General features: G+C 39.2%; 1 protein-coding gene across 1 annotated transcript in view; it reads left to right on the forward strand.

Annotated features, from left to right (window-relative positions):
• Positions 1-18,398, forward strand: part of LOC107294969 (ovotransferrin) — a 34,192-nt gene that overhangs the window by 4,864 nt on the left and 10,930 nt on the right. Inside the window, exons 3-11 of the mRNA XM_015824248.1 lie at positions 822-933; positions 2,169-2,360; positions 4,490-4,613; positions 8,167-8,222; positions 10,701-10,873; positions 11,573-11,747; positions 13,509-13,666; positions 14,883-14,973; positions 16,999-17,043. Coding sequence (XP_015679734.1) covers positions 822-933; positions 2,169-2,360; positions 4,490-4,613; positions 8,167-8,222; positions 10,701-10,873; positions 11,573-11,747; positions 13,509-13,666; positions 14,883-14,973; positions 16,999-17,043 — 1,126 coding nt within the window. The remainder of the gene's footprint in view (positions 1-821; positions 934-2,168; positions 2,361-4,489; positions 4,614-8,166; positions 8,223-10,700; positions 10,874-11,572; positions 11,748-13,508; positions 13,667-14,882; positions 14,974-16,998; positions 17,044-18,398) is intronic.

The raw sequence follows: 18,398 nt of genomic DNA on the forward strand, positions 1-18,398 counted from the left end.
ATCTCCCTTCCTTCCGCCGCGCCCTTAAGACATGGCTATTCCAACAAGCAGGACTGGCCTAGGGGGAATTTTTAGTGGGGTTTTAAGAATAATTTTAAATTGACACAGGCCACATCAAATATTTCATTTTAATTAGGTTTTAAAGTGGGTATTTTTATCTCTGTATTTGTTTTACCAGGCTGTCAGCCGCCCTGAGTCCATAAGGAGAAGGGCGGGATAAAAATCCAAACAAATAAATAAAATAAAATAAATAAATTAAATCCTCCCTTCCCTTTTCCTTTCCTTTCCTTTCCTTTCTTTTCCTTTCCTTTCTTTGCCTTTCCTTTCCTTTTCTTTCCATTCCATTCCTTCCCTTCCCTTCCCTTCCCTTCCCTTCCCTTTCCTTTCCTTTCCTTTCCTTTCCATTCCTTCCCTTCCCTTCCCTTCCCTTCTCCTTTCCTTTCCTTTCCCCTCCCTCCCCTCCCCTCCCCTCCCCTTCCTTTCCCTTCCCTTTCCTCCCCTTCAACATATAATAAAGGGGCCTAGCTTCAATCATACAGTTTTAGCCATCATCCTGACTTTCTTGATCTCCTCTGTGAATGCCCCTGACTTTGGCCAGAAGTCAATTTCAGAAAACCATAAAGTTATCAACTGACCTAGAGGCCCAGTGCTCTGTTCAAGATAGCATTATCATTCTTCATGGCAAACACGTTGTGAATGAAAAGGAAGTCATGTTAATTTCCAGATCTAGTAAGAAACAAGGAGATATAACTGTCTTACGTTCATGACATATTTTATGCCAAAGAAATATCCTCTCATTATCCTACTTTTATGTTTTTTAGAACTTAGAAGCAGATGCCATCACTTTAGATGCTGGTCTTATTTTAGAAGCAAGCTTGAACCCTTATTATCTAAAGCCTGTTGTAGCTGAACTTCATACAAGAGGCTCAGGAGGTAAATTTTAATAGGACTGATGTAAAAATGCAAAGAGGCTGCATAATTCATCCAATGGTTGCTCATTGGGAGGGGAGGTGATGTGGGCCCTTCTCTGTCATGGGATCTGCTCAGGGTATGGGTAACTCCAACCATACTACCTGGCTACCATGAAAACCTGGCTCTTCCCCCAGGCATTTGGGCCAAGCTGTTAATTTGGGAGTTCTGGGGTAGACATACAGCATAGATATTTTGTGTTTTTAATAAGAGGACTTTATCTTGGATTTTTTTCTGTTATAATATTGTTGATATTTGCCAACCACAGTTTTGTAGGATAGATAAGTGCCCTTCCAAATTTGATAACGAAATAAAGATAAAGTTGCTAATATGAATTAAACTGGATGTGTGGGTTGCTATAACTCACCATGCAGAATCCACTTGGAAATTCACTCAAATAAAGCCACCAGAGACTGGATTTGGGGATTTGCAGCATACCAGGTTTATGTTCTAGTCCAGTCAAACTTGACAGTATGAAGATGTGTGGACTTAACTACTGGAATTCTCTAGAAAGGCCTGGGAATTCTGGGAGTTGAAGTCCATATATTTTCAAGTTGTCAAGTTTGAGAAATACCACAATGCCCTTTCTTGGTACTGACTTCTGAGACTCAAAATGTATTTAAGATGAATTTTGGATCTGTGATTCAAGGATGCAGTACTAGGATAATTTCACATGCTCAGGATTTTTCTGCTGTGCCTTAGACTCCTGCACACAAACCTCTGGAAACTAAGTCAGTTTAAGAAATCCCCTTTCAGAATTTCAACTCCTTCCTCTCTTTTAGTTGTGATAGTAGCCTGATGTTTTCTTTGGACCACATTTACCAGAGCCCCCAACTAGTGAAGCTCTCTGGACTGATCGAAAGAGAAAGCATGTCTTTCCTCTTTTTCAATGTTTTCCATGTTTTACATTTGATGTAGTCAATTTCACCCTAACACAGTCATGGTGTTTTAGTCTTTAATTTATTTAATTTATTTATACAAATAGTTTCAGCCCGTTAACACTACAAGCAATTATCATAGAAGTACACTGGCAAGCCCGCTCCTAAATATATATTTTGCTTAATATAACCAGCTGTTTCCTGTATAGTATAGGATATTACATGATAATGAAATGTGTTTTTTAAACAGCGTTTAATTTTTTTGGGAAATAGAGACTATAGCTATAACCTATATTTGATTTTTACTTCTCTCCTTGTCAGTATCTTCTACTAGTTATTATGCTGTTGCTGTTGTGAAGAAAGGAACTGTTCCTTCACTTGGAGATCTCAAAAATAAGATCTCTTGTCACACTGGTTATGGAAGATCTGCAGGCTGGAACATCCCAATGGGAATTCTTTTGGAACTGAAATTGCTACTGTGGGGTGGAAAAGAAGAGGAACCGTTAGAAAATGGTAAGAAAAATCTCTATATCTCTATTTGTCTATCTGTCTACTTATCATCTACCTCCATTCATATTTATTTTATTTATTTATTTGTATCCCGTCTTTATTATTTTTACAAATAACTCAAGGTAGAGAGTATATCCTACACACATTCCTTCTCCTATTCTCTCCCACTCCCTCTGAGTGGGTTGGGCTGAAAGTGACTGGCCCAAAGGCACCCAGCCAGCTTTCATGCCTAAGGTGGGACTAGAATTCACAGTCTCCTGCTTTTTTAACCCGGTGCCTTAATATCCATCCATCCCTCCCATGCATATCTCTCTGGGACCTCAAGACAATGTATATTTTACCTCTATAATAGCAACTTTATGATTCAGTTGAGCTCAAAGAGAGTCAACTATAGCCCAAGTCCTATAATGATCTATGTTGTTCAGTGGCTACTGGAAGATCTAGTCATGTTAATCAGATTTACTTAAAACTTTTGAAAAGTAACCAATTTGTAACAAAATCAACACACTTCACTATAAATACATATTATATAAAATCATGTTGGTGTTTTACTTTGAGGTTTGGGGGCAAATTTAGTAACTAAAGTTTATTCTAGTAACCACAGATTATAATACAGGCATAATACCTAATACACAAAATAAAGCAGAAAGAAAAAAACAAATTGATTGGTTAAATGATCTCTGCTAAATCTGCTTGCTCTGTGTACTAGAATTTGCCCGTTTTCTAACATTTTTAGAAGTTATGGAGAATATGCTGGAGGATATTTCTAATTGTAAGAAGGGATTAATTGTAATAATTGTCTCTTGCCTTGGGTATATAATACTTTGTTTATCACTTATAGAGCTAGGACAGATATGATAAATTTCTGAAAGAAACTAGAAAAGAAAGGGAGATGAACAGTGGATATTTACTTCACAATCATAGAAGGTTTCCCTAAAGTCATGGCTTCAATCAGCTTTTTCAAGCTGAGGGCACAGGTCATCCTGGACATAAAATTTAGGTCATGGATATTTTTGGATTAATTCATGTGGGGAACTACTGTAGATAGACAAGAAAGAGTAGAATGCTATCTCAGTGTGGAATAATGACACCAAAACCTTCTGTAATAGTTTTTTTTTGGTACAATGTAGAAATACATCTCTCTTTATTAGTTCTTATAATAACAGTTTTTTGGCTTTTAGCAAGTGCTCATATTAAGAATAGAGTTATATCAAAAATTGAACCAAAGTTTCAGTTCCATTCCCTTTAGTCTGAAGTTTTTGCAAGCTTATATCATTAGCCTCTATTCCTGGTCCAACTAGTCCTTTTTTTGAACAATTCCTCAGAGATTTACCAGCTGTATTCATAATGGAAATAATTTTAGGAAAAACATAGTGCTTAAATTCATGGAATTCAAAAAGCTTCTCAGTAAGGGCAATACTTCCTTTAAGACATTATTTATCCTGGACAGAATTGTCTGAAATAAATTATACTACAGGAGGAACTAAGAAGATACCAGAGAATAATCAATGGGTCTGGCGCAATTAAAGTTTATAAAAGTGCATGCTCCATGTGAATTGTCATAATCATGAAGCTGGTATCATGAAGTTTACGGGTTTTGAATAATCTGTTGAAGTCCCTAAAACAAAGAACAAAACAGGAAGTAGTTATGAGTGTGATAAAGGAAGGATAGTTTGCAAGCAAAGAAAGATATGGTTATATGGAAACGCTGAATGAATGGTATGGATATAAACCAGTTTTACATAAACTTCTTTTTCTTTTTCTTATCTTATATACTTAATTTCTTTGGTATATTATTTATTACCCTCTTTTTTGCACTCTGCCCAAGTTGTTTATTCCAAAAAAACCCCGTGTGATGTGTATGTGTGTTTAATAATAGGAATGTTTCTTCATCTTTTCTTTTTTCTTTGCTTTTCCATATATTCTTTTCATATAAACACAGCTACAGTAAAATGTTCCATAAATAAAACAATATTATTTATTGCCTTACATTTTTATTGCCTTATGTAGTCACAGAACAGGATCTAAAAAGTGTGTCTACTTATACAACCTTGTAGGGACCATACTTTCTCAAATAGTATGCTGCTAATAAAGAACTGTCAATGACTTACCCATCTGATTTCTTTTTATAGCTGTAGGAAAATTTTTTCAGGGTGGTTGTGTCCCAGGTCTCGAAAATGTACCAAATATGTGCAGTGCTTGTGCTGGAAACTGTGGCTGGAATGACCCCTTTGCTGGATATGCAGGAGCGTATCAGTAAGTGACACATGCTTTCCTCCATAAGCCATGGTAAACTTTTATCATGCTTCTATAATTACTTCCAAAATATATTTTATAAGAGTATATGCCCTCATATTCAGCTCACCTTTTTAAAATTTACATTTATTAAGATTTCTTTTTCATAGAATAAAAAACAACTTGAAAGAAAAAGAAAGAAAAAGAGAAAAAATAAGAAAGTGTAGGAAACGAAAAAGAAAGAAAAAAAACTAAAGTTAAAAATGTGACAGACTTCCAACCTTTATTTAAGAGATAATTACAATCTTATTGTTCCATTTCCCTCTTAGGTGATATGCAGATCCCCTTAGCCTTCATATACAGGTAGTCCTCAATGTACAACCACAATTGAGCCAAAATTTTCTGTTCTTCTTTTTCCCATCAGCCATTTCTTTCAGATGGGGGAAGAAGCTGGCAAAGCAGCTCGATAACACCTCCCTCCATCCCAAGAAATCTCCAGTTGCTCTTAGGTCCCATGGGAACTGAATTCTGGGAGATTTGTGCATAGACAAAAAAGGACTTGCTGCATTCACTTTGCTGTTATGCATAGTGAACAGAGAAATGGCACTTTGCGGAGGGAGAATCAAAGCACTGTGAAGGACTATTTAATTAAGAAATAAAAAAAACTATGATAGAAATGAAGACGAAACAAGGGATCATCAAATAAGACGGGGACAAGAGCAATATCACTCAGAGTCTCATTTTAAAGTTCCCAAAGCCACATATACATGAGCTTTATTATAGACATTGCAGTGGTGGGTAATTCCAAATGATGTTGCAATGTTGTCCTCAGGGTGTGGTCAGGCACATGGTCATGGAAGTCAAGCCTCTTTTAGATGCATGTTGCATGTGTAGTAGGGAACTAGTGCTGCATGGAGCTCTTTAAAATCTCAAATTGTTAGTAGCCCTCCTGCTCCTGGAAAGTAGCTCAGATTTGTTGTAGATCATACCCCTGGCCGTCCTCCACTGCATGCAGCAAAGTACTGCTGGTGTGCTCTACAATGCTCCCAGCCTGTTGTATAATGCCAACTATTCCTTCTCCATTCTGAGTGCTATAATTGTTTTTCAGCTGATCATTTTTCCACAAAGTGCTACCATCGGGAATACCCAATAAGCTCTTGTTTATTGCTTATATTTGTTAATATATTAGCTGTCTACAATTAGGACAATACACAGCCAGTTCTAGGAGAATACACAGGACAATACACAGCCAGTTCAACGATCAGTCCTATTACTGTCTGCACCAAGAAATAGGCTAAGTGTCTATGGAGATTCTCAGCCATCCAGGTCATAGTTATCCCAAAGATGCTTTTTCATGAGGCAACTGAACTTTCTTGTTTTTCTTTGAAGACGTTTCGCTTCTCATCCAAGAAGCTTCTTCAGCTCTGACTGGATGGTGGGGGAATGGAAGGATTTATACTCCTTGCAGACAGCTGGTCCTTTCAATATCTACAAGAAGTATAAATCCTTCCATTCCCCCACCATCTAGTCAGAGCTGAAAAAGGTTCTTGGGTGAGAAACGAAATGTCTTCCAAGAAAAACAAGAAAGTCCAGTTGCCTCATGAAAAAGCATCTTTGGGAAGTAGGCTAAGTATTTTTACATGGTAGAAGTACAGTATTAAACTCCTCTATTGGATAATGGAACTCTAAATGTTATCCATAGTGAACCTTTTGGAACATATATGTTCCATTTGCCTTTCATCCATTTCTTCCCAGATTTTCCTTTTTCAGTACAGGTAGTCCTCGACTTACAACAGTTTGTTTAGTGACCATTTGAAGTTACAATGGCACTGAAAAAAGTGACTTATGACCATTTTTCACACTTATAACCTTTGCAGCATCCACATAATCAAAATTCAGACACTTGGCAGCTGACTCATATTTACAACAGCTGCAGTGTCCTGGGGTCACGTAATCAATTTTTGTAACTATTTTATTCTACACACACACACACACACACACACACTCCAACGGCATTAGAAGTCTTTATTGAGGCTTCCCAAGCCCCAAATAGTTTTCACATGAAATTCCTCACATCCACACTAGCAGTACCCCCAAAGAGTTCAATAGGCTATTCAAGAAAAACCCGACACCAGTCCAAAGGGCAAGGGCTTGTCTGCAAAGCAAAAGCAAGTCTGCAAGGCAAAGGCAAGTCCATAATTCAAGAGGCACAATCTGAAGTTCGAGATACAGAATCCAGGTCTGGTAGTCAAGGAAGAATTATGGTGGCTAAAGAACACACCACAAGGAAACAAATGCATTGTTCCCAGTGTTGTTTCACTCCACACACTGAGCTCATCACTCCCTGGTGCAACCCATCAAGAGGAGTGAGGCTGCCACTTTGCAAATAGCATGGCTGACCTTCTTTGCTCCTGCCTCCTCTCAGCCTTATGCGGTCTCAGATTGGGAGGAGGAGGCAGTTCTTCCTCATCTCCACTGTCCAACTTCAGCTGTGCACCCTCTTTGCCCAAAGTCTCTGCGCTTTCCAGCTGCAGCTGTGCTTCTCCTGTCCCTAGCTCAGCTGGCTGCTTGTCTTGCCACTCCTCCTGTGATTGCTCTGCAATGCTTGGCCTCACCGCTTCTGGCTCGAAGCCTCTGGCAATCTCTGGACAGTCCTCCATGTCCCCCCCTCATGTCCCTAGACCCAGTTCTTTCTCGTCTGAAGTGCTGTCTGGAGAATTGTCCAGGGAAGTGACCAGGAAAGCCATCACAGCGATCTTCTGATAAGTAAAGTCAATGGGGAACTCAGATTCACTTAACAACTATGTTACTAATTTAACAACCACAGTAATTCACTTATCTACCGTGGCAAGAAAGGTCATAAACTGAGCCAAACTCACTTAACAACTGTCTCACTTAGCAACAGAAATTTTCAGCTCAATTGTGGTCGCAAGTTGAGGACTACTTGTAACAAGATATAAGTCAGTAATTCATTGCTTATCTTATTTACCAAAGATTTCAGGGTCTTCAACTAGGCACAGTTCTGGTTTTCAGTCTTCACTGATGGCGAAGTGTTTTGCCTAAGATCCTAAAGAACTGCTGCCAGTCTGTTTGAACAATATTGGGCTAGATGGACAAATTGCCTAACCAGAGAGAAATCAGTTGTCTTCCTCCTGCCTTAATTATTCTTCCATATTCTTACTACCCATTTCCTGTAAAAGTTCTTTATTCAGTTCATATTTATTCATTTTCTTGGTAAGAAACAATAATTAAACTATGGTGACTACAGTGTTTGTTTGAGGATAAATGATGCCTTTAGGTCACATTGACTGATGATGCTACTTTCCATCAATGTAAAGATTTGTATTTTTAGAATCGCCTGTTTTTGGAATAGGGGTAGTATTGGCACATCCTAAATTTTGGTGCCCTAAGCCAGTGCCTCATTGGCTTTAGATATCTATATTTGGGCAGTTTGGGTAGGTTGTTTCTGTTCTTTTGAAAAAGCAGAAATGTTGGTGACAGCATCATATAATATGCAAGAAATGTAATACTTAACCACCACCTCCTTCCTAATATTTTATCCTTTTTTCATAAGGTGTCTGAAGTCTGGAAAAGGAGATGTGGCTTTTGTGAATGAGGCAATCGTATTAGGTATGAATTTGGGAAAATGCTAACCTGTAAGTTCAAATACTAATAAGTGCTTAAACCTATGACTATTTGCAGGTGGATTTCATTTGATCAAGTACTCATCTATTGGGTCCTCAACTCTATTTTTGTAGAGGGGTTCCAGAAATACTTAGCATTTTTTATAGATCTGTGAAATCTATATATATATATATAACAGCACTGTACATGTGTTTAAGCAAAGTGTACCAAGAACATTAAATGTGGAAATTTCTCAAACAACAGTCTTACAAGAATATGTGACAAACTGGTTTTGAAACAGGAATGTCAAAACCAGTTTATGATATTGTATGATGGTCTATAGTTGAAAGAAAAAAAATGGTATTGCATTGAATAGGCAAGGGAGACAGGATCTGTTCGATTCACCTGCCCTAGGGCAGGGGTAAGCAATCTTGGCTCTTTTATGACTCGTGGACTTCAACTCCCATGCTGGCTCAGGAATTCTGGCAGTTGAAGTCCACGAGTCATAAAAAAGCCAAGGTTGCCTACCCCTGCTGTAGGGGATTGATGAACTGGGTGGAGTTCCAGAGAGAGCTTGGAGTTTTCCTGGTGGGCAGTTCAACTGTGGCCCTAGTTGCTGCCTGAAATAAACAGGTGCCAGGGCTTGTACTGTATCACTCCTTTTGAGTCAGTGACTCCTGAGGAAGTGGACAGAGCTCTTTGTGCTATCAGTTCAGTTACCTGTTTACTACATCTGGATCCCTTCTGGGTTTTGAAACCAACAGATGGCTCCATGCTGTAGTGTCAACCTCTTTGATGGATGGAGTGGTGTCCCAACCTTAATAGAGGTGGTAATGCACCCCCCTCCCCATAGGCCATCCTTGGACCCAACAGTCTTCAATAATTATCAAACAGCCTCTAACTTTCAATTTCTATGTAAGATTGTTGAGAAGATTCTTGATTTGCAGCTATTGAGAATCCTGGAGAAAACTGATTATCTAGTTTTATTTCAGTCAGATTTCAGCCATGATTTAGTATTGAGACTGTTGTGGTCACACTTATAGATTATCTGTAGCAGAAGTGGGATGGTGGTGATACATCATCCTTGTGTTCCTTGATCTTTCAATATGTCAATCATGGTATCCTACTGAGACAATTCTGTTGGTTGGGGATTGGGGCACCACTTTTTGGTGGTTCTGTTTCTTTCCCCAGAACCTGTTCCAATTGAATTTAATGAGGGGAGGGAGGGAGATTACTCCCTAAACCTCTCCTGTGTATGGTTCTGTAGGGTTCTATTCTCTCTCCTCTCCTTTTCAATATCAACATGAAGCCACTCGGTGAGATCATCCACTAGTTTTGGTTTGATACAGTCAGTAATGCCAATAAAATTCAATTATATATTTCAACCCTGGTCAGACAAAGAAAGCTGTTGGGTTTCTGTCCTGATGCCTGAGGAGTGTGAAAGTTTGGATAGGGAGGAATTGACTCAGTCCTATTAATACTGAGTGGTTGTGGCTGTTTGGCCACCCAGATCTGCAGATATTTAATCTCTGACCTTGTATGCCATTAATATTAATAGGTATTAATAGGACCGAGTCAATTCCTCCCTATCCAAACCTTCATACAATGTATGGGACTACATTTTCCTATTCAAGGATGGTGTACAACATGGGGGGTGGTGTCTTCTTGGAGTCATAGCTATTGCTAAATGAGCAGGTGTCAGCTGTGACCTTCAGAAAGGCCTTTGCACAGCTTTATCTAGTGATACATTTTTTCTCTAATCAAAGAGGTTAATTTAGCCATGTCTGCAAGTTCCATCATCTTCACCAATTATTCTTCCACTGTGGGTAGTGTCAAACCTTTCCACTTTTGATCATATAATAGTCTCATTGCAGTGGGGATTCCTTGAAGACCACCTGGGAGCTTCAATTGGTAGAATGCAGCAGCAAGAGCACTGAAGTAACACCTTCACTTCACAAGCTGCACTGGTTTCCAGTTTGTTTCCAGGTGTCATTGAAGGAATTAGTTGTTACCTATAAAGCCCTATATGGCATAGGGAGTTATCTGAGAGACTCCGTGTCTCCCATAATTACTTGAGAGACCGCCTGTCTCCCAATTCAATTTGGCAGGTTTGGTGCACTCTTTGTTCCTTCAATTAAGCAATTCCATCTATCAGCACCCCAGAAATGAACCTTCTCCATTACAGTGCCTGCCCTTTAGAATGAGGTGCCCCCTTCCCTCCAGGATCTGAATGGTCCTCACCCTGTTCATGTTTTAAAGGCGTCTGAAGACTTGGCTCTTGACCCAGACCTTTCATTTCTAAAATGTTGTTACACTGGCATCCCTACCCTTCTTTCTGCTTCTTGTCTTTTCTATTGTCTTTATTTTTCATATTTGAAATAATTGGGCATTAAATAAGACAAGCGACATAATAAACAACAACAACATGATGGAGCCTACTTTGTTCTCTTAGATACACTCACTGTTCCCTTTCATTTTTCACAGCTGATAGTCCAGAAGAAAGAAGCAAGTATGAGTTACTTTGTCTTGATGGCACCAGAAAGCCTGTTGAACAATATGAATCCTGTCACTTGGCTAGAGTGTCGTCTCATGCTGTGGTGGCACGACCTGTGGATGACTGGGCAGGCAAAATCTGGGCACTCCTCTCTTATGCGCTGGTATTTATCAAGTATTTCTTTTTTATAAAACAGAGGTCAAAAATAAATATCACAAATGTCTCAATTCAAATTTTATGAAGGACTAAAAGAAGAATAATGTATTAAAGTTACTAGTAGGAAAATGATAACATGAAAAGAGAATGCCACAAATAAAGCTGATCTGTGTACTACGAAGTTCATTTTAAAAAGAACAAAGAAATATTCTTTTAAATTGTTCCTGACCTCATATTGTGAACTATTTCTACCACAGTCAGATAGAGAACATAAGTTCTTTTGGTGGACAGCACTCTGTCTCTTCGGCAATGGTTAATAAATTTCATATAATTGAAAATTATATGTGTGAGGAGAGCGCCCCGCTACCTGCTGAAACCACGCCCACCCAGTAGGCCACACCCACTCCATCCACATCCACCCAGTAGGCCGCACCCACCCTGGCCACACCCACCTGGCCCCCCGAGGGCAACCACAATGCTAATGCGGCCCTCAATGAAATTGAGTTTGACACCCCTGTATTATATATAACCTTAATATACATAGTAATATACATAATATAAAACATGTTTTATTGCAAACCATTTAGAGTCATGTAAAAATGAGATGAACAGCTATACCAAATTGAATAAATAAAATAAATATTCCATTCATTTTCATATTCCATCTCATCTCATTCTTCTTTGATTCATTTTTCTCTTATTTTAGGAACAGAACAAGCAAGATCAATCAAGGTGCCAACTTTTTGGCTCCCCTCTTGACTCTGGCAAAGATCTCCTGTTTAAGGACAGCACAGTCAGTCTTGTTCAAGTGCCTGAAGGAGCAGATGCTGAACTTTACCTGGGTCCTAAGTACTGTGCTGCAATAAAGAATCTCAAAAGAGGTAAACTGGGCAGGACTTGTTATGCATTATGAAATCACGGTGATGAACACCAGCCATCAAAAACGAGACATTAGAAAACTGTTAAAAAAATAATTAGTTCACTTGCTATCAGCATTACTAGCTTAATTGCAATTCAGTCTGTTGACTGCTTCTAAAATCTCTGTGATGAGGAAAATGGTAAACTTTTGTCAAAGTAGAAACCTTTATGCTTTGGCTCATCAGTGTTATAACAGGATTAGGTCCAACTTGTTTGTGGCTAAGACCCATATTTTACTCTGTTTTGCTAGCTGAGGATAGCACTGAAGTAATAAAAAGGGTAATAATAGCAAACCATAAAGCAAAAGTCAGTGTGTGGACCCAGATTTTTCCTTCTTGAAAATCATGACAAAAAACTATTACAGCAACAAGTCACAGTCCCCATTTTATGTCATAATGTGGAATGAGCTCCAGGCAGGAAAAAAGTTTTGTAGACATTAAATGCTAGTTTGATTACAGAGACACACTAGTGAAAATTACCATTTAATTTTCCTGTGCTCATGCTGACTTGACTCTAAACTACCTAAGAAAATTCTGTCCAGATTGAGACACTGTGGCAACAGCTTCCACAATATCCAGTCTGAAACACAGGCCACCATGTCCTCCCATTCCCCTGCTCTATGTATATGTGTGTGTGTGAGAGAGGGTGCATGTGTAGTACCCAGGGCTTTTTTTTCTCATAGAACGCCCAGAACGGAGTTCTGGCACCTTTTTTGGATGGAACCTTGTAGGGTAGGCAAGGCGGGTTGTATGACATGTGTGAGTTCCGGCACCTTTTTTTTTTTTTTTTTTAGAAAAAAAGCACTGGTAATACCTATGTATATGTGCAGGTATTATACATATATACACAAACACACTTAAACTGAAGTGAAATTTATAAATGTATAAATGCAAGGTTAAAGATCAAAATGCACATACAGTATATAAACTTTTTTTTTCTTTTGCCAAGTACCTATTTCAGTTTCTGGGCTTCTTTTTTTTAAGTACAGGGGTATACCATTTAATCATTTTTTCAAGCTGCCACATGCTAAATAAATAAATAAAAATTCAAGTGACCTGAGGTAGAAAAGTTGCACTCCCCAGGAGCCAGGCAGCCTGTTTTAGGTTATCTGGGAGCTAGAGCAGAAACCGTTTCATGCTAAATAAAAGATTTAATTATGTAAACCTCGAGCATACAATAAAGAGGTCTAAAATTTTTCTTAGTACAGGTATATTTTAATTGGATCATGTAAATGTTGTAATTTCTACTATTTTTCTGCTATTGCCATTATTAAAATGGCCAAATGACCCTTTAGGTATCTTGTATACTAGTGTTCTAGAACAAAAGCAATCCAACTGCTATAAAGTTTAAAGGACATTTTTTGTGTTCTTTTCCCCATCAATTTTGTTTTGCTGATTTTCCTTACAACAATCAAGACAGTTGAATATCATTATTTATATAATAATAATATAACACTAATAATCAAGGCCAGAATTGAAAAACCATCAATACATTATACCAACCTAGGTTCTTGGGAAGAAATCAACAGCTAAAGAACTGAGAGCTGTGATTTCACATTGTAGTGAATAGACAGTAATAACCCTATTTGAGTCTAGAGTATAAAGATTGTACACCGACGTTTACAGTGGTTCTTACATCAGTGGTCTCTGTTTACCAGCAATTAGTTTGCCACATTCTGAGGAATCTAAATACTTGGTTAACTGAGGTATTTTCTTGTCCTTTAGAGAGAGCTGATCCAGATCCTGGTACCACAGAAAGAATTGTGTGGTGTGCAGTGGGCAAGGCTGAACAGAAAAAATGTGATGTGTGGAGTGGACAGAGCAATGGTGACATTGAATGTGCTGTTGCAGATACTACAGACGAGTGCCTTGTCAAAATCATAGTAAGTGTTTGAAGTTTCCACATATCTTTTCACTTGAAAATAGTGATTTGCATGTTAGTTAATTTAAAAAAAATATATAGGGCACTGGGTGCAATCTATGAAGAAGACTCTAGTAAAATAAACAAGCAAGTTTGTGATTTTGCTGGAACATGTTAATTGAATATACCCATTGAATCTCATGGTATGAGTCTTTCATATGGGGCAAGAGGCCTTTGCAACAATGCATTGAGGGCATAGTGCAGTGTTTTCCCCTCTGAGGTCCTACAGATATGTTGAATTATAATCCCTATTTTTCTAAGCTGGGAATGATTGAAATAGTTAGAAGAGTACCAGTATAAGGAGAGCTGATGCTTCTGTTCATGATTTACGTCTGCACATACTGTGCTGTCTCTGTCCTCAGTACCAGTGCCATTTTGTTCCCAGGGAACATGCTCAGTGGTCTGTTTACATTTTATCTCCTCCATTTGGAGCTCTCTCTCCATTATTTTTCTCCCTTTGTTTTATTTTGACTGGAATTGTAACCTGTCCTCTTTGTGTTTTATTTCTTCTGGGACATGACTTGGTCCCTGAGATATTTAAATCCCAAAGTGAACCAGAAAATGTCCATCCATAGAATGAGATCGTACACCCCTCTATTGCTCTGTTCAGTTAGGTCAATATTGTCAATATTATTCCTTCCACTATGTTGTGTTTGGAATTTCTATAGAGATTTTTGGAAATTTAGGAATTCTTGTAGCTTGATTTCTATGGACTAAGATCCTGAAAATGTTGGATTTACCTTGACTCTTCTGTGATAATCTCTCCCCACTTTTTTGGAAAAAAATATATGGAAACCAGAAGACCCAACAGCAGGCAACAAAGAAGATAACGATTCATTTTTTCTTCTTCTTGTTTAAAATTACAGAAATTACAATAGGTAGACTTGAGTGCACTCTCGCATAATACTAGCCTGTCAGATAGGCCCATTTATAAGACACTTGTTTCCCTGCCCAATTTTCAGTTCTGTTCTCTCAGTGGTCAATCATCTCTCTACCCCACAGAGTGTGCTTAGACAAGATTGGTTATTCAAAATGTTGGTGGGATTTTTTTCTACTCAATGTTTTTTTTCTTCTTTAAACCTGGGGATCCCTGCTAAACATGAATGATTCATTTTAACCATGTAAAGACATGCATTAGGAAATGAGTTTGCTGATAGAAAATACATTGGTCTTCACAGAAAGGAGAAGCTGACGCCATTACCTTGGATGGAGGGCATGTCTACACTGCAGGAAAATGTGGCCTTGTCCCAGTATTGACAGAAATCCCTCGTAAGTATGAACTCAGTAGATCAATAGCTGTTGTAAGTACATAAGAAGTGACCTGGCCCATTTATTCCAGTAGTTTGTCTCATGGTGGCCATCCAATTGCATAACAAAGTCTACTAGTCTCTCAATAGATGGTCTTCAGAGGCAATCTCACTGCCATCAAGAGTAATAGCCACAACTGTGTGCATGAAAATGACTTCTGATGGCATGCCATTTTAGCTCTGTGATTTTAGACTAAGAAAAACTTAGGTGTCACATAGCAATGTTTCACTAAAGTTATGCCTTCAGGCATCTGATCTAAAGGAGGAAAATCTGTTCCAAGTCACCTCATTCCTGCCCAGTGTTCTTGGATCATAGCTGAGGCATGGTCTTTCTTTCTTTTCATTGTCATATCCACCAATTGATTTAATACTTTTACTTCATCACTGAAGAGCAATATGCATGGCCTATTGCAAAATTGTAAAGAGATGGATAGAAATTGAGTGACAAAATTAGTGGATCAGAGGAATGTTGTGGATATAATTTACTTGGACTTCAGTAAGGCATTTGATAAAGTAGATCACAACCTATTACTTGACAAGATAGAAAAATGTGGGGTAGACAGCATCACCACCAGATGGATCCATAGTTGGCTGACCGGCCATACTCAGCATGTAGTCCTCAATGGAACTGCATCTACATGGAGGGAAGTGTGTAGTGGGGTGCCCCAGGGCTCTGTTCTGGGCTCTTCAACATCTTCATCAACAATTTGGACGAGGGGATAGATGGGAAACTCATCAAATTTGCAGACAACACCAAGCTGGCAGGAATAGCCAACACTCTAGAAGACAGGCTTAAGATACAGAAGGATCTGGACAGACTTGAACACTGGGCACTATCTAACAAAATGAAATTCAATGGTGAAAAAAGCAAGGGTCTACATTTAGGCAAGAAAAACCAAATGCACAGGTGTAGTATAGGGGGTACCTTGCTCAATAGTAGTAACTGTGAGAGGGACCTCAGAGTCCTAGTGGACAATCACTTAAATATGAGCCAGCAGTGTGCTGCAGCTTCCAAAAAGGCCAACACAGTGCTAGGTTGCATTAACAGAGGGATAGAATCAAGATCACGTGAAGTGTTAATAGCACTTTACAAGGCCTTGGTAAGGCCACACTTGGAATACTGCATCCAGTTTTGGTCACCGCGATGTAAAAAAGATGTTGAGACTCTAGAAAGAGTACAGAGAAGAGCAACAAAGATGATTAGGGGACTGGAGGCTAAAGCATATAAGGAATGGCTGCTGGAATTGGGTATGTCTAGTCTAATGAAGAGAAGGACGAGGGGGGACATGATAGCAGTGTTCCAATATCTCAGGAGCTGCCACAAAGAAGAGGGAGTCAAGCTATTTTTCAAAGCGCCTGAAGGCAGGACAAGAAGCAACGGATGGAAACTAATCAAGGAGAGAAGCAACCTAGAACTAAGGAGAAACTTCCTGACAGTTAGAACAATTAACCAGTGGAACAACCTGCCTCCAGAAGCGGTGAATGCTCCAACACTGGAAATTTTTAAGAAGAGACTGGACAGCCATTTGTCCGAAATGGTATAGGGTTTTCTGCCTGGGCAGGGGATTGGACTAGATGACCTCCAAGGTCCCTTCCAACTTTATTATTATTATTATTATTATTATTATTATTATTATTATTATTATTATTATTATTATTATTATTATTATTATTATTATTATTATTATTATTATTATTAAATAGAAAGGCAGAATTCAGATTTAAAAACCATGACTTGTTGGTCTAGAAAAAACGAGTCCATCTTTTTGTTCACCAGCTTTATCAATCCTGGATTATAGATATTATGTCTTGAGTTCAGATCTTGCATTCCATAATGGAGCCCTTGATCTGACAAATACACTTGGCATTATCTGCTTTTAGGTTTATGTGTACAAGACACCTTTCCTGTAGTCCAGACAAAAGTAGATGAAAATTGCTTGAGCTTGAAGTGACTTCTCCAAATCTTGTTTACTTTTATTTCTTCCAGCTGAAGATTCTGATGCATGCATAGATCCCACGAAAGGTACAAAAGGTAGGTAATTATGGTAAATATATTGCCACCTAAGACAGGGCTTTTCAACCTTTTCACCCATTGTACCACTTTTAGGATATGGCAATATCCGAGTACCACCTGTCGCCTAGCAAGGTGTCAAAAACTTGATGACCAAAAAAAAAAAAGGAAAAAAGTGATAAAGTACAGGTAGTCCTTGACTTACAACAGTTCGCTTAGTGACTGTTCGAAGTTACAATGGCACTGAAAAAAGTGCCCCCCAAGCCACAGTCAAGCAAGACACCTGCCTGCCCCCCCCGGCGTCACTCTTCCTCCTGTCCGAGGTTTTCATTGTTGTGAGCATTTCTGTTGAGGATTGGCAACGTGGGTGGTGGGGGGTGTTTGGTTTTTATTCTCCCCATCTGCTGGGTGGTTGCAGCAGGTTTTGGTCATTTCACATGACCCTGGGACACTGTGACCATCATAAATATGAATCAGTTGCCAAGCATCTGAATGTAAATCACAAGACCCTGGAGATGCTGCAACATTCCAGCTGATAAGCACTTCTGGGCTCAGCAGAAGTGCCAGGATCAGTGCTGCTTTCCAGCTGATTGGTGCTTCTTCAGGGCTCAGCAGAAGTACCAGGATCAGCGCCGAGCTACAGCTGGAGCCTGGCGCTGATCCTGGCACTTCCACTGAGCGCTGACAGCCTTGAAGAAGCGCCGATCAGCTGGAAAGCGGCACTGATCCTGGCGCTTCTGCTGAGCCCTGACAGCCCTGCAGCTCCAGCCATCTCTCGCTCAGGCTTGTGCGGTGCTACCACCGGTTCAGCTCATTCCCCTCCCCCGCTACCACTTTTCTAGGATGGTCGCTTACCACCTGCCAGGTGCCAATCTACCACAGGTGGTACCCGTACCACTGGTTGAAAAGCCCTGATCTAAGAGATCTGCAAACATCTAAACTTTTATCTGGCAATTTAAAACTTAGTCAAATATTTCTGTACCTATCTTCCTAATCTGTTGAAGAAAATTCCTCTTTTTGCCAAAATACAGATAGTCCTCAACTTACGACCACAACTAAGCCCAAAATTTCTTTTGCGGAGACAGTTGTTAAGTGAATTTTGCCCCATTTTGTGACCTTTCCTGCTGCAGTTGTTAAGTGAGTCACTGCAGTTATTAAGTTAGTAACATGGTTGTTAAATGAATTTGGCTTCTCCAGATTGACTTTGCTTGTCAGAAGGTTGCAAAAGTTAATCACATGACCCTGGAACCCTGCAACCATAAAACTGAACCAGTTGCCAACCGTCTGAATGTTGATCACGTGACATAAGGGTGCTGCAACAGTCGTAAGCATGAAAAATGGTCATGTCACTTTTTTCAGTGCCATTGTAACTTCAA

The sequence above is a fragment of the Protobothrops mucrosquamatus genome, unplaced genomic scaffold, assembly GCF_001527695.2.
Source record: "Protobothrops mucrosquamatus isolate PMUCROS unplaced genomic scaffold, P.Mucros_1.0 scaffold2170, whole genome shotgun sequence".
NCBI lineage: Eukaryota > Metazoa > Chordata > Lepidosauria > Squamata > Viperidae > Protobothrops > Protobothrops mucrosquamatus.